Source organism: Sprattus sprattus (genome assembly GCF_963457725.1).
Source record: "Sprattus sprattus genome assembly, chromosome: 11".
NCBI lineage: Eukaryota > Metazoa > Chordata > Actinopteri > Clupeiformes > Clupeidae > Sprattus > Sprattus sprattus.
Window position 1 is genome coordinate 8,464,834 of NC_137909.1, and position 17,172 is coordinate 8,482,005.

Below are 17,172 nucleotides of genomic sequence, written 5' to 3' on the forward strand. Positions count from 1 at the left end.
CCTTTTGGTGCAGGTAAGGAGGAGATGTAAACATTTGAATAATGTAGCAATAATTCTACAGTGAGCGTTTGCACTCCTGTGTTCCCCCCGTGTTAAAAACTAAATTCCCCAATTGTTTAATTGCCAGGCTGGAGTTCCTTCGAGCCTATGCTACTGAAGTGAGAGTGCTTTTCTTGTCAGGTAAATAGCTCAAATCTCGTCCTGGAATCTTTTCTAAAATGCCAGAATATTTACATGTCATATTGTTAAAGGCACCCAGTGCAACTTTATAGGCTTGAGACTCGAAAAATAAACATTCAATTTCTAGTCTTTTTTACACGTAGTAATTTTCAATAACTTCATACCATTACATATCGACATTCAAGGAGAAAAGATGAGACGTCGTTGTGTGGTGAGAACTAATAGAAAATCGTACACAACAACAATCCCCAGTGAGGAGAGGCCATTTTTCCATTGACTGGAATCCTGCTTTATTTATTGGTGGCACCAATAAATAAAGATTCGGGGGGGAAATGGCAGCGATTGTTGTTGTTTACGATTTTCTATCAGTTCTCACCACACAACGACGTCTCATCTTTGCTCCTTGAATGTCGATATGTAATGGTATGGAGTTATTACAGTGCATGAAATGCCCTGTATTGTTATTCCTAGGCTTCTTCTTCTTCTTCTTATTCTTGTTACCTTTTTCTGCGATTAATTCAGCCCGAACCGCTTAACGTAGAAACTTCATTCAAACTTTGTCGCGTAGGTCTTGTAAAGGACACTTATGCTATGTATTTTTCACTTTTCTAAACTTTATACTTTTTAAGTTATTAAGGAAAAACGAATCTAAATTTTCCCATTGACTTACATTGGGCCATTATGACATCATAATAGGGTAATTAAACTGGCTTGCACCTGTGCTTCACTGACACCTGCGGCAAGCCTCCAAGGGTCCTCTTCTCTCTGTACCTCTCCATTCAACTGTATAACTAGGAATATTAATAGACACCTTCCATACTGTACTTTTTTTCTCTCTCTCCTTCTTTCTCTCCATCACTCTCACTCTACTTTCTCTCACACTCCATCTCTCTGCTTCACTCTTTTTTTCTCCTTCTTTCAATATTTTCACTCTGTCTTTATCCAGAGCCACTCTTGTTCACTCTTCTTTCCTTACTTTGTTTCTTCCTCTCTTCTTTCCTTTCTTCTCTCCTTCTTTCTACTCTTCTTTACTTTCTTCTTTCCTTCTTCCACTCTTCTTTCCTTTCTTCTTCCCTTCTTCCACTCTTCTTACCTTTTTCTTTTCTTCTTTCCTTCTTTCACTCTTCTTTCTTTTCTTCTTATCTTCTTCGGCTCTTCTTCCCTTCTTCCACTCTTCTTCTCTTTCTTCACTCTTCTTTCCTTTCTTCTTTCCTTCTTCCACTCTAATTTCCTTTCTTCACTCTTCTTTCCTTTCTTCTTCCCTTCTTCCACTCTTCTTTCTTTCTTCCACTCTTCTTTCGTTCTTTTACTGTTCTTTCCTTTCTTCCTTCCTTCTTTCACTTTCTTTTCTTTTATTCATTCTTTCTTAACTTTTGCATTTCATGCACTGGTATTTCCTTCAGGAAATGCATTTTCTAGTTGAAACTTACTACCTGTAAAATAGACTAGAAATTGAATGTTTATTTTTAAGCCTCGAAGGTTGCACTGGGTGCCTTTAAGACACTTCTCTGTTTAATTGTTACTCTGGAGGCCACAAAAATTACTTGGCTGGTGGCCAACGTTTTATGTAGGCTACCAAAACGTTTTTGCAAATAGGCTACTAGTTTACACAGGGAGAACCTGTGAGCTTTACATTTTTTTTTTTTTTACCACAATCATATTTTAAATTTTAAAATAGGGATGCACTGATACAATTGTATTTTTTTTCTGTACAAGAGACAAAGCAGTGACATTTATGGTTAAATATTACACCCACCGATTGTGACCGATTCAAAACGAGTACGAGTACGAGTATTTTAACCAAGTATCGGGTCGATACTTGGTTAAAATACTCGTACTCGTACTCGTTTTGAATTACTGATACCAAAAACTGATACCCAGTGTTGCGTCTGAACGCGTGTGCTTTCTTCTCCTCTACTGTCTATGCCTGGCAGGTGTGAGAGCGCCGAAGTTGCATAGAGGCCGAGAGCGGTATTGCAGACAGATAGAGCTAAAAAATATAGCTGGCAACATTTTGAAAAAAAGAACAGAACTAGTTAATTTTGTTGTAGCTGTGAACTAAGTTAAACATTTTGAATTATGAACTCTGAACTGAACTAGTTCATTTAAAAACATTGTTAACTATGAACTGAACTAGTTCATGTAGAAAGTGAACTTCCCCAACACTGCTGATAACACTTAACAGTATTTCACTACATCAAACTGGTTGGGCTATGCAGACACAAAATGTGATGTTGTCCTACCTGACCTATCACTCTCTGCCCTACTAGTAAGTAGCTTATTTGCTGTCTTTTTTGTTGTGTGTTGCACTTGCTTGATGTTTGACTGTGTTGGAAAAGTTTGACGTAGTGTCAAAGTAGGTATATGTCAACAGATTTCGCTAAATTTAGCCGTTAGCATCTCTTTAGCTATTACCAATTCCGTTGTGCTGCCTTAACGGCGATTTGGGCTCATTTTAAGATAAATGATGATGACAGGAGTAAGGCACAGTGTAGATCTGCACTGCTACAGTGTCGAGGGACGGAAAGGAAAGTATTTCGTTTGATACAAGCAATTTGATTAAACATCTGAAGACCAGGGCTCTCAAGTTTTGAAGAAGGGCAAGAGTGACATATCCCCCTGGCCACGCCCCGGCCCGTCCCTATTCCGCCCGGCCCGCCCCCATGCCGCCCGCCCTGCCCCTGCCATATGCCCACAGACCACATGGGCATGAGGGGCACAGGATGCTCATTTGCCTGAAGAAGCCTCGGAAATCTGAATAGAATGTTCAAGCAAACACATTTACAAAAAATAATGCCCATAACATCATTGAATATTAAGGGCTTCCTAATATTTATTCCAAATATAGATATACTGTATATCTTTATTTTGATAAGGCCTACTCGAATGTATTATAGCCTATTAACGAAGTTCGGAGTCAAAGCTATAGTGAAAAGGCAGGTTGTAGCCTAAAACTGTGGCTGCAAAACACTCATTAAAAACTGGTAATTATCTAGGAAATATTCTCTAACTGCAGCAAAGTTGTCATTGCTTGTGTCAAACCATTGTGAATTTGTTGTAACATTCAAACAGTAGACGACTTACTCTTTGTAAAAGACCGATGCTCGGAGCTCTGTGGTTTCCTCGGGTAAACGATAGATCAATTGCGCGCAATTCCAGGATGCCTTATTGTCATTGGTTGCTCGACTAAATCTTACCCAGATACAAAAGATACGTTTTTTGTATTGGTTATTGTATAGCCCATTTCTTTTTGTTTTTGATTGGCTGATAAGTGGAACCTCACGGCAGACCTCCAGGGTATTCGGGGAGACGTGCTTGATTCCTCCTCCATGGTGAGGGCAGCGCGGCCAGGTCATGGATGCGCACAGCGGCAGATTAAATAGCCCAGAGATTTTTTCAGCGTGAGAAATACGATGTGTGGCGGCAGTGCGTGATTAAAGACCGAAATGAGTGACTGTCATGCTCAATGCGTGACACTTGAGAGCCCTGAAGACGCACCATAGTGCTTAGCACACAAAGTTCACTCATGCCAGGGGTGCAAGAGACCAAAACGCGAAAAAACACGCACGCACACAGACAGAGAGAGAGAAGGGGAGGAAGAGAGACAGACTTATAGTGCCACATAGGTGATCGTTTGTACTTGAGCCGGAGACTCTTTTGTAACTGAACTGTGCTCATGTGCTTATCCAGGAATAGTTCTGTTCACTTTTTGTTAAGCGGACTGTGTTGTTAACTTTGCAGCAAATTGAATTGCCTTTATCTGGTTATATTTACATTTTGTCTAATGTGATGATATTGACTTTGTTAAAACCAGAAAGCTCTGTTTATTTTTGGCTTGGGATAGCCTTCTGCTAATGTCGTACTATAGGCTTGACATAATCTGCAGAGGATAAAATAAAATATTTCATGGAAACCAAATCTAGGAATTATCGGTATCGGTACTCGGTATCGGCAAGTAAACAAATAAAAATACTCGTACTCGTATCGGTTTGTAAAAAAGTGGTATCGGTGCATCCCTATTTTAAAACACCCAACCCTTCCTGGTTTATATTATCAGATTACTCTAATATGATCTTTAGGGACTGTTGAAAAGAGTCAGTTGGTCAAACCCTATAGTTTTTCAGTGTGTTTCATGAATAAGTGAAATATTGCTGAAATGAACAAGCTTTTACGCCATTATCGATCTGATCTGTGAAACGTTTACAAAAACACATATTTTTCACATTACACTTCTATTTTGAGTGCTTTAAAAAGTATACTTATGTAAGGGGCCTGGAATGCAAATACTAATAATTACTACTAGGTAATCATAAAAGTAGCCGACTACGCCAGCCCAGATTAAAATGAATTACTCAAACACAGGTTCGCTTAAGCTTGTGGCTGGTTAAAATACATACACAATAGGCAAAAGTATAAGAAATCGCAATTTAATGTCACACAGTATTAAAAGTATTTACAAAAATGCCAACAAGGGACAGTGGGCAGTCCACTAGCCCCCAATAAATAGGTACACACAATAAATAGTATAAATAACAGGTGTTCTTAATAGCAGTTTAAACATAATGTCTGGCAACCATTGATACGGTCAGTGTGACAAACGAGGATTGGTCACAAAGCTGGCAACCACACATGCTACTCACGGGAACCGGCTGCGTCAATATTAACAATGACTAGAGCTAGGCCGGTCTCGATGCCCAGTTACATATACCACCAGTACAGCAATACCTGTGGAGGTCAAAAACCTGAAACAGGCGGGGAAGCACAGGAATGTTGCGTGCCTGACGGAGAGCCTCACCAGGCAACTTGCCTGTGCAGAGCTGGCTTGGATAAACCATATCCCAACGTCACAAGGACGTAGCCACTCGAAATACGGTGTTCAATCAACTTCTGAAGTGCACGGATTGGTGGAGCTAAAACGGAGGGAGAGGATAGCAATCAGTGGACAGCAGACGGAGAGAGAGAAAACAAGGCAATGGGGCATTCCTTCTATACGTCAAACACCTGTGAAACTATGGAGTGAGTAAGCTGTCAGAATGTTCGTGTGTATAAAATAGATATGCGTGCATATTTTTTTAAGTTGAGCAGAAAATAAATATTTGTAAACTCTTACAAACACGAAATGCAACTTCACGATTACAATTTCTTCATTACGAATACGAATTCACGAATTACAAACACGAAATCCAACTTCACGATTACGGTTCCTTCAGTACGAATACGAATTCACGAATTACAAACACTAAATGGAACTTCACAGTTACGGTTCCTTCAGTACGAATGTACGAATTCACAAACGTGACTAAACTGTCAAAAATATGTCACCACTTCCATACGTCACCACAGACATTATTATTGAGCAGAGGATACATCGATCCCACAGACTGCGCATGCGTTCAAGTTCTCGACCAAAGCCAAGAGAAACCATAGTGGTGGTTTAACAACGCGATCATGACCGGGGTGATAAAAGCATGAAATTTGGCACACAGTTAGCTTTTACCCTACCAAATTATATTAGAAGGGGTGCCCAAGTGAAACTGCTTGTTTTTTCGTTTTAAGGAGATTTTAAGTTTTGACCGATATCAGAATATGCCTTACCTGTGGTCCGATTTTCAAAACAGTTTTCTTTTGCCTAGAAATGCTCACCAAATAAGTAGGCTAATAAAACTGTTAATCATGCATGTTTGTGTTTTCTAGTTTGTTTTTTATATGTATTGGTTTAAACAAAGTAGCAAAATTTAAATAAACAGACATGCACAAGCTCATCCTAGATTGCGGAACAACGTCTGGTACAATAACAACATAAATAGCCTTCACAGTATGTTCTTTTCGACATTGGGAACTGACTTGTTTTAATCACATTAGACTAAGTTTCATTCATCGCATTAAGACAGGGACACACGCTTTTAATAACGTGCCTTCAAATACGATGATGCCGGTAACAAGCCAGCCTTCCCGGTTCCATCTATATAGGCCTAATGAAACGTAAATTCTTTCAGCAATTGAAGATTCATGAATAATTATCCTCACGCATATCGCTGCAGATTAGGCTCATTCATTGAAAATCGTCGCTGCCTCACACTGTTTAAATAGGACATGCGCAAATTCATAGATTTTGATAATAAAAATGCTCGAAACGATTGTAATCGTGCAGAAAATACATTTATAGCACAGATCAGTAGAAAAATATTAATATTTATTTTATTTTATCGTTATTTGTTTTTTACTTTCATGATGACAGATGAGGTGCTCTCGCATAGAAACGTGAACGATATCGGTCAAAACCTAAAATCTCCTTAAAACAAAAACACGAGCAGTTTCACTTGGGCACCCCTTCTAATATCATTTGGTAGGGTAAAAGATAACTGTGTGCCAAATGTCATGCTTTTATCACCCCGGTCACGATCACGTTGTTAAGCCACTAATATGGTTTCTCTTGGCTTTGGTCAGGAACTTGAACGCATGCGCAGTCTGTGGGATCGATGTATCCTCTGCTCAATAATAATGTCTGTGGTGACGTATGGAAGTGGTGACATATTTTTGACAGTTTAGTCACGTTTGTGAATTCGTACATTTGTACTGAAGGAACCGTAACTGTGAAGTTGCATTTCGTGTTTGTAATTCGTGAATTCGTATTCGTACTGAAGAAACCGTAATCGTAAAGTTGCATTTCGTGTTTGTAATTCGTGAATTCGTATTAGTGATAAAGAAATCGTAATCGTGAAGTTGCATTTCGTGTTTGTAAGAGTTTACAAATATTTATTTTCTGCTCAACTTAAAAAAATATGCACGCATATCTATTTTATACACACGAACATTCTGACATCATCCTTACTCCATATGAAACACGGTAACACTCATTGGTTACGTTTGTACACACAAATCACACCACTCTTTTATTATGTCACTACAAAACCGTTTACATCAATACGACTCGTGATTAATGCACACGTCAAAGTTTACAAAGGCCACCCATTACACTTACATAAAACAAATTAAGGGTTATTAATGAGTAAAGTTGTGACTTTTGTGACTGCTTTGGTGGTTTCTTGGCCAGCACAGAAAAATTCATTAGCTGTACTTATCTTGTACTAAATCTCAGCCTTAAAGGTCAGTACACAATTCAAGTCCAATTCCGCAAATTCCTTCTAACAGTCCTTTAGCTGTCCGTGCACTCAAAAAACGAAAGGCTGTGTAATTTGATTGACTGTTGAGCTCAAATATCAGCAACCAGTCACTGGTAACAGTAACTTAACTAAGGGATGGTAGTAAAGTGGTTAAAAATGTTTAATTAATTTCAGAGTAGACACTGATGACCAAAGTTTTTTCCTCAAGGCTTTCCCTATAGGGTTCCCTATACTATGCAACATTATACAACACTAACTAGTTTTGGTATCATCTTCAAATACATTTTGATTGTCTTTGGTCATGTGAAGGACAAACATCCATTCCAGGATATGCACTATTTAATTATGTGTTTCCCAGGCCGGACATGCAAGAACAGCTTTCACAGCATGGCATTGCCAGCTGTGTCACCGAAAGACACCAGTTAGCAAGCTCTTATCAGTGCCAGCTGGGCTGTTGGTGGAGTTTGTGAGGTTTCTTCATGTTTTATAGTGAGATCACTGGTTTCAGATAACAACTCCTTACTGCTGCTTTTAATTTTCTTTGAGGCCAATACATACTTCTTGCACTTGGAAGGGCCTCATTGAATATTAAACATAATTGATTAATTTTAATGTAATCTCGAAGTTGAAAAAGGCCTAAAGCAACACTATGCAACAGTTTGGCATTTTTTTTTGGTATATTTTTATGAGCAACTTGCTGGGATATGGTCAGGTGTAGTGCAGATAAACTCAGCTGTCGATCCCACTAGTGTCCAGGCTATATAGTTATGCGGTTTGCACCCCCAAAAATGTAAGTATACATATATGAATATGTATACAGGAATGCTATAAGTATGAACATACCATTGCCTAAATTCATACTGTTCATCAGATAGCATAAAAATAATTTTAATGATAGTTACTGGAAAAATGACTGGCACCGGTTAACAGTTACAAAGGAAAAATGCTTCTCCTCTTTTCTCAATCTATTCTACAGACATGGCTGCTGTGGTGAGGAAGATGATTAAGGTTCAGCAGATGCTGGGGATTTCCTAGAGATCAGATGAAGCCAGTTTTCACTCAAACAGGCAGCTAATGATACGCCAGAGAGCTGACATTAAAGAGGTTCCCTCATTTAAGTTGAAAGTTATTGTTTACCATTTGTCACAGCATCTGTGATATCCTGCATATCTCAATAGAAACAAATATATCCATTGTCAAACTAACCGAAAAATGTCCATCATTAGCGTGACTAAGAACTGTGGCTAATCTGTTTAGCCAGCGTTATACTTTGCTCTGTATGGACGACCCTGTACCCTTAAGTTTTTTGTCCACTGTGCTACAAGGGCGCCTAGAAAGGTTACATTCTAAATGTAAAAAGGCTTAACGTTCCAAAACGGTTATTATAAACACTCAAAAAATGGACTTTATCTTAAAACATTTCAGTGTTTTCCTCTCAATTGATGCACATTATGGAAAAGTCTTATCTTTTTTTAAGTAAGTGTCCGATGAAGAACATATTTGTCTGACATTTCACATCATAAGCACCATCTCCTATCAGAAAAGCAAAACATCGACCAAAAACAGGATCTATTTACGTTACTTATTCATTTAGCAGAAGCTTCTTTTCAAAGCGACTTGCAGTACAGATGCACATTATTATGTTTGCATCCATGTCCACATTGAGCAAAGCTGTGACTGCGGGAGTAGACCTGCCCCTATAATGTAAGATGTCCATACACATAGGATTTCGGGTTGATTTCTTGACAAGTGTAAGTGTTTATGACTAGACAGGTCTCATTGATCACTGTTTTTTTTAAGTTGGTTAGTTCAAGCATCTGTAAAAATGGAAAAGACAAGTACAGAGAAAAGGTCAAGTATCATTTGCACAAAGAAGACCACTAAATTGGTCACATCAGCAAAAAACTCATCATAAGATCCTCAACAGTTGAGTATATTGTCATACAGTTCAAAAATGTTACTGGGAAAAGAAGGTGAACAGGCAGACCCAGAAAGAGCCGCTGGAGATTGGAACACATAATTATCTGCAAAAAAACTGAAAAATATGCAAGAAACAGCAACAAGGATTGCCCAGAGATCAGTGTGAATTACCAGATACATCTCCGTTCACAAACCTTTCAAAACTGGATCAACAAGAAATGGGCACAGAGGGACCTTTCATAAGCTCAAAGAAAGGATAGCTAGGATCACAGAAAGACAGCAGCTTTTGGAGAAGCATGTTAATGTGTCCAAATGCAACCCTCATGGATCTGAGGAAGTTTGTGTGGAGAAGAATTCCAACCAGACTGCACTAAGGGTACGGTGAAACATGACGGTGAGAATGTCGAAGTCTAGGGCTGTTTCATATCATTGTGTAGGTGAACTTGTATGTATTGATGGAACCATGAACTCTGTGTGCTGGGGAATTTTGGATGCAAACATAAAGAAATTAGCCCCAAATAACAGAAGAATATCTTTCAGCAGATACTGATAGAGAGAATATCGACCACCTGTTTATTTTGAATATTTTGGCAGAAGAAAAACTCAGCCTTATAGAATGGCCCTCCCAGAGTCCTGACCTCAGTTCCATAGAGCACCTATACGATGCCATGGGTAAAGAAAAAGCTTGCTGATGCTGTAGTGAGAATGAACTGAAAGCCTTGCTGGCTAAAACATCTAGGACACTCTCACCAGAGAATCAGAGAAACGTGTTGATTCCATAGTCATACGTCAAACACTGAAACATCGTAACTGTGATCTTTGTTGAAGGCCTTCTGGACGTCCAAATACTTTCTTGTCTTAATTTTGTATTAAATCCAAATAAATGCCATTTCATTTTACTCTGATATCTAAAGCAATATCATCATTTTAAACGGTGACTTAAGTTACCAATTATTTTCTTGGGCCACTGAGCCATCTGATCTAGTGACACTAGATTGTGACACTCACTTCTGAAATGTGGAATGAGATACGACCAATATTTGCAGGTACCAGAAAATAATACAACGGTATTTATAGGGCATACCAATGTAACCCAAAAGTAAAATTAGGCAAAAGTATGTACACCACAAATATGTACGTCTTTCAAATGTATGGAATAGAAATATTTGTGCATAGTGACCTACCAGATTGAGAGTAGGCAAAATCTTTTGACTTATGAATGAACTGAAGTGAGTGACAGTTCTTTGTTTCTAGAAAATACTGATCCATAGACAAGCTGATGATGGGGAGTCTGACAGGCGTGGCTCTGTCCTTAACGAACGTTGAGAAAATGTAGAACATGCAATTGCATGTTAACCCCCTAGATGGTGCACTCGTCACTTTTCACATCTCAGGAAACAAGCATACTGTATGTGTTTTGTTGAAGGACTCGATATTATGTGATCAAAATTTGGATTCCACATAATTGGGTGAATAACATAACTCATAATCAGGCAACTTCCAAATCTGGTGCGCTGACTAATTCTTATTAGCGGGTATTTGAAAATTGCACATCATAACATTTTACAAATTGCATTGGAAAATTGAGTGTCTACATTTCCCTACAGTGCCACTTGAAAGTATGTGAACCCCTACATGAAACATGTAATTAGTGTATGTGCAAAAGTAAGTAAACCCCCAGCTGCATTGGTGAAGTCAGGTAGGTAAAAGATTTGGTGAAACACATTTGGGTTCTTAATTAGTCAATTAAGCAAACCAATCAAATGAGACATCCTTAGGAAAATGTTTGGGCAACACAGATTAATAGAGAGAGGAAACCAACCAAACTACGGTAGTGCTAAGGTGTACCCACACAGATCAACAATACCGAGAGGAAAGGAGATATTCAAGGACATCAGGAAGAAGGTACTGACAGCCCATCAGTCTTGGAAAAGCTATAAGACCATCTCCAAAAGATTCCAGCTCCATCCATCCATCCACTGTAAAACAAATAATGTACAAATGGACTCTGCCTAGAAGTGGACGCCCATCAAGACTATCACCAAAAAGCACCAGAAGAATTATAAATCAGGTAAAAGCCAACCCTCACATCACCTCTAAAGAGTTGCGGACCTCTCTGGCAGCATCTGGGGTAAATGTACATGTGTCCACAATCAGAGGAAATTGGGATAGACACGACATTCATGGTCGGGTAACTAGAAAGAAGCCTCTGCTCTTAAGAAAGAACAAAGCTGCTCGTTTCAACTTTGCCAGAGAGCACTTGGACAAACCAGAGGCCTTAGGAGGAGCCATAAAAAAACAGGTTGTTTCCTGTCCCTCTGCCAACTTGGTATGTAATTAATGCCTTATAAATCTACAGAACATTAATATTCAATAGAAACAGCATTAGGCTGCCACCGCAGACAGTACAAGGAAGAGTGCTTTAACACATTGTCAATACCGTATATTCATGTCATGCTGTATTTGTTGTGTTGTATTTGTTGTGTGCTTTTCATAAGTGGGAAATTTCTTTTCACATGGATTGCAGAGCCGGGTGACCTCTTAATGGGAGTTGGTGCCCGATTGGGGGTCTATGACATCTTTGGAGTTAGATATGCAGAGAATGTAAAGAACACTTTCATTTGTATGCAGTGCATTGTTGCTATGGAGGTAAAGATTCCAATCATCTGGGATTCAATCATTAAAATGGTAAATGTTGCATGTGAGAAATCAATTTAATTAAAATTATACCATTATTAATACAAAGCCATGTTTTCATCCGCCTGTCTGTGATTGTTTTGAGGCGTTATATTGTACACACATTTTTTTATTGAATTGTTGTTTTCATATTTATTGACATTATATAATGTTTATTTCTCTGTAATATTTTGTATTGTATTGTTGTTTTCTATTTATTTTGCAAATTATAAATACATCTGCTGTTCATTATAACAACCATTATTACTTCTATAAAGGCTCCTCACAAAGCTTCAAAATGTGCCTAAAGTAACCTTAACTACTGGTTCTTCAAAGAACCTTTTCTTGAAGGTTCCTTAAAACCACCTTAAGAGCTTCCTCCAGTTTCAAATTGAAGAACTTCCAAAAGCTCCTCAAGGATCTTGTTGTTGTAACGGTCCTGGAATGTGATTGCCCAAACTCATTAATAAAAATAAAGAATGTTTTTCCCATATGTTGTTCATCTCTGTTATGGACCAGAATATAAAAAAAAAACTGAAAACACAGCGTCAGTTTGCAGAAGCCTTAAAACATAAACTGCACTGGGTGAGGAAGAACTTGAGAATGGTTTGGTGAAAAAAACTAAATTGGAAGATGTAACTGACACCATACACACATTATGCTGTTTACAAAGTAAGTAATTTGTATAACACCCTAGTAAGGCGTGTTTATTTCCTAAAAGTGAGCAAGTGTATCAAACTGTTAATACCAAACATTGTGTATAAGTATGCTCATGATTGATGCCCTTATCCGTGACTGAGTTGAACACATATCATTTTTTATCTAAAAAGTTATGAACTATTATTATGTCCACCTTGATAGGTATTTAAAAAAGAAGACAAAAACAGACCTAGGATACCCAATCAATACCCTCCCTGCAAATGCTGAAAAGCCATACAATACAGTCTGCATAGTACAAGTGATGAACTTATAACATTGACTGTCTTCAAAGAAACATTGAACAGCTAGAACTTTGATTCTGGTAAGACTTGCAATAAAAGAAAGTTGCATTGGTGTCAGGTGACTAAATAATGGGTTTGTCTAAGTTTAATACAAACATAGCTCATTGTTTTGGATAATTATAGTGATGCTTAATCTGATTTTTAGAGCTTTTCTAATAGGAAAGTTTAAGCTTTTTTTTAAAGGTATAATTGAGTGTGTGTTTGAAACCAGCTAAATGTATAACCTTGTTGCGTCTTTAATACCATAGACTTTAAAAGCGCCTAGTGTACACCTTGAACAGTAAACGGAGAGCTGTAAGGTCTGTATACTTTCCATTCTGGATGGAGCTCAACCAGAAATACATTTGCAGTTTGAAAAACATCAAACAAGCACTACCAAGATAAAATGACTGAAATTGTGCAATATTCCTACATAACTAAACTAACCCAACCAATTCTCCCACAAAACTTAAACGCTCTCAAATTAACCCTTTATTAGTCATCCCATATCCACTCCCAAAGAGTATTTGTGTCTAGAAAAGCAAAGAATAGAGGGGTATACCAATGACATACAAGTCTAAAGAAGATATTATTAGAAGTTAACCATATTCAGCATTTGGTTGGCAAAACCTTCATAAACTGTGTTCAATGTAATGTGATGGAAATGTTAGGTGATGTGGTTTAACTGTTGTCAAGATACACTGATCTCAATAACTTCACTGACCACTTTACAGCTTTTATAGCTTCTTGTGGTTTAATACAAATAAAAACATTGACATGACCAACGAATCAAGAAGGCTAGGAAATTGGACCTGTCAAACTCAATAGACCAAATAAACACAAAATAGCAGGTGACATGACTTCTGCAATTAGGAACAAAAAAAAAAACTAAAACAAAGAAAAAAACTCTGAATTTGAGGTTGAAAATAAAATAACTGTCATAACTGTAATCATCGCCTCTTTTGGAAGATGTTCCCTCTGCCTCCTCCTCCTCTACCACGGCCTCTTGCAGCCACTGCAAAGGAAGGAAAACATGGTATGAGGTTATTATGGAATGGTTATTAATAGACATGGATAGCCTCACCGTTAAACCAACTGTTAAACAAAGGGACCATTTCTTCTGGCACATGTGCCTGACCTTAAAATCCCGTCAATTCATGTGAATGGTACTAAGGAGATTCACTACAATTCCATTTTACATTCCTGTCCTATTTAACTAGGTTAAGGCATTATATAGTCTATTCCGGTCCTGTTTAATCAAGTTCCGGCACTCTATAGTTTATTCCTCTCCTATTTAAGTAAATTAAGGCATTCTATAGTCTATTCCTGTCCTGTTTAACAAAGGTATGGCATTCTATAGTTTATCAGTCCAAGCGGTCCCTTGAATAATCCTCAATGCGCGACTTCACCCAATCGCAGGATATCTGCAAATGACTAGACACCCGCCATCAAAGAACTACAACATATTACTGCATGTCTGTTCTGGCCATTTAAGGACTAAAGACAATGGCATTAAGCTTGCCGGTTTGATATGGCATCTTTTAAAATAGTCTACACATCAAAAAAAAAAATGTTAAAATGGTCTCATTTTGGGAGGTGTGCAGATGTTTATTGGCCACTGTTTGTTCACTGTAGACTGGGTCAACAGCGGTTATCTAATGGGTTGGGTGAATATAACTATTATTTCTAAAAATCGAATTAGTTTCCAAAAGGGGTTTGAGCAATAAATTCAAATTTAAAAAAATGCTCAGATAGATATTCAATCAGATTTCCCCCAGAAAACCAAAATGGTGAATTGACTCCCTTACTCAGCAGTGACAATCACAATCCTAACCCATGGCTTGAGTAGCAAACACAGAGCCAAACATGCCTACACAGGTTCAACAACCTTTTTGTTTTCACAGAAAAAAAAACTGGAAAATTAAACTAGAAACATTTTAGGCGCTTGTGACTAGGTCCGTGATGCACCAAATAATTATTTTCAAATGCCATTGTGAAAGCACTGCAGATAAGTGTACGTCTTTAGCTGCAACTGTGCACTGATAAAATACCACCCATCAACAGGATACATAAAGCACAAAACTCAACCCACGCTTGTATTCTGCTACCTTTACAAACACCGCTTCATTGCTTTGGCCATCACCAAATGCACAAGCTGACCTCTGCAAAGAATGTAATGCAAAGAGATTTCCCCACCTTGTGCTTTGAGGATGGCAGCTTTTCCTCTGCCAGCCCCAGCGGCTTGGTTCTTGTTCTTCATACTTTTCAACATGGGCGCGTTCTTCAACATGTCCGGCAGAATGAGGAAGCGGATTTTACTGCCCCGAATGTAGACCTGTTCCAGCTGAGACACCCTGCCATCTCGGTGCGTCACCGTGAGGTTGGCCATCTAGTGGATAAAGATACGCATATATCTTCAAATTGATTCCATTCTAGATCAACCCTGCATTCAATAATAGCATTTTAAATGTACTTGTCAGCATAGATTTATGAAATGGCAAAGCAATGCTTATTTGCAACTGCTTATTTTATTTAATATTTGCAAGGACAGAAAGACCCAGTCTCAACCCTACTGTCAAAAGTATAAACAAACTATAATTAAAAGGTACAGTGTATAGGGATCTATTTGTAGACATGGATAATATTGAATTTATAGTTATGTTTACACACAAATCGTTTTTGTTGGATTACTATGAACCCTTCATATTTGACATAGGGAGTTATACTTATGGCACTGCCATGTTTCTATAGTAGCCCAGATCGGTCAAACCAAAACGCTGGCTCAAGAGAGCCTTTCACATTTGTCTGGCAACTGATAGCCACTGAAGGCTATCCTACACACTTGGGAAGGGAGGGATGATGGAGGTATTCAGCTAGTAGACTACTGTGCCACTAAAATGCAGACACAAATGTAAAAATGTAAAATCCAACAGCTCTTCAGGCTACTTGTAAGCGCAGTGCAAAGAGGATGGGAAAATAAGTTAGAAAACAGTGAGTTGGAAACATTTATCTGTTTAAGATTTAAGTTTTTGAGTATTGTTTAGGTTAGAATTTTATGTGGACGTATCAAACGCGAGACTAATGGTACATTCATGAGCAAGTGGGTTAATTTTGGTCATCTTGTTGAGTGACAAGTTACTTGCTTGATTATAATAACATATATGTCTTATTAAAAAGGTTAACCACACCATCTAGCAACTCCACCATTACCACTCCTCCAAAAAATGTATAATTCAATCAAACTAAATATCCTACTTGTAAGAACATAAATCAGGATGACTACTTCTGTTGAGAATTATTTGGCAAAACTGGAATTAAGGTGGTTGCATTTTGCAGCCTCGCAGTTAAATGCCACTAAATCCTACACAGTAGACCATTACGTGTAACCAATCCAACGTTACATAATTCACTTGCATGGGGTGCTTAGATTGTGACTTCTCCTTTAAAACCGAAAGACTGCATTTTACGTTGTTTTTGTTTAGTTCCCTCATGAGCGTTGGCAATAAAGAGGTTTTCCACCACTCGTGAGTCAACTTGATACTTGTGGTGAACGTCTTCACGTGCGGTCTTATTACAATGAAAGTAGGCTACACACCTCCGTAACACAACCATGATCATTCATCTGAAACATCTAGGCTTTAAATTAGGAAAATGAGCTACCTGGCAGTTCATGTTGTCCTCCGCTTCAACCAACTTCCCTCTGTACACTTCTCCGCTGTTGGTTTCGCATGTGACAATGTGTCCTTCTGCTTCATGCAGAACTTTTATGGGTACGCCGATAGACATTTTTCGTAGAGTAACTTCTGCAAGTCTGTATAGAGAGAGAATACGGCTCAAAGTACATCATAATAGGAGACATATCGTGAGCTAACATTAGCTAAAAACTCAAACCTACGCATTCACCGGATGCTTATATACCACCACTTGGCCTTCATCGCAATTGCCCGATACGGTGTTACAAATTTACACAGACATGCAAAAGTGGAAACATTTAACGTTACTCTTACACAGCAAGCATTCGGCAAGCACGCTGGCCAGCCACCATTAGTAAGACAATGTGGGCAAGCTAACAGGCTAGCTATAATCTCCCACGTTAAGTTATGCTTAAAGAAAATGGATTTATGCTTAAGCGATTCAGTAATTGTTAAACCACGTCGTTACACTTACCTTTCAATTCACGTCTTAAGACTTTCGTCTCGTCTCGTTACTGGGCTGTTAATTGTTCCAAAGCTTGTCTAGTGCTAAAAATTCTCCGGTTATTCCCGCTTGCTACCCACAATGCGCTACTCCCT

At 38.4% G+C, this 17,172-nt stretch overlaps 1 protein-coding gene across 1 annotated transcript; it reads right to left on the reverse strand.

Moving 5' to 3' along the window:
- Positions 1 to 13,549: 13,549 nt before the first annotated feature.
- Positions 13,550 to 17,172, reverse strand: LOC308372912 (small nuclear ribonucleoprotein Sm D3-like). Its single transcript, XM_080848266.1, has 4 exons — positions 17,048 to 17,172; positions 16,541 to 16,691; positions 15,077 to 15,269; positions 13,550 to 13,895 (listed from the first exon to the last, which is right to left on the reverse strand). The coding sequence occupies exons 2-4, from the start codon at positions 16,664 to 16,666 to the stop codon at positions 13,831 to 13,833; spliced, it is 384 nt and encodes a 127-aa protein (XP_080704392.1). The 5' UTR covers positions 16,667 to 16,691; positions 17,048 to 17,172; the 3' UTR covers positions 13,550 to 13,830.

Excerpts from the sequence above, each read along its gene's own strand:
- LOC308372912 (XM_080848266.1), bottom strand. The coding sequence starts at position 16,666 with ATGTCTATCGGCGTACCCATAAAAGTTCTGCATGAAGCAGAAGGACAC. Across the intron at positions 15,270-16,540 it reads AGGACAACATGAACTGCCAG|ATGGCCAACCTCACGGTGAC; the intron begins GTAGCTCATTTT and ends TTTATCCACTAG. Across the intron at positions 13,896-15,076 it reads TGCCATCCTCAAAGCACAAG|TGGCTGCAAGAGGCCGTGGT; the intron begins GTGGGGAAATCT and ends CTTCCTTTGCAG.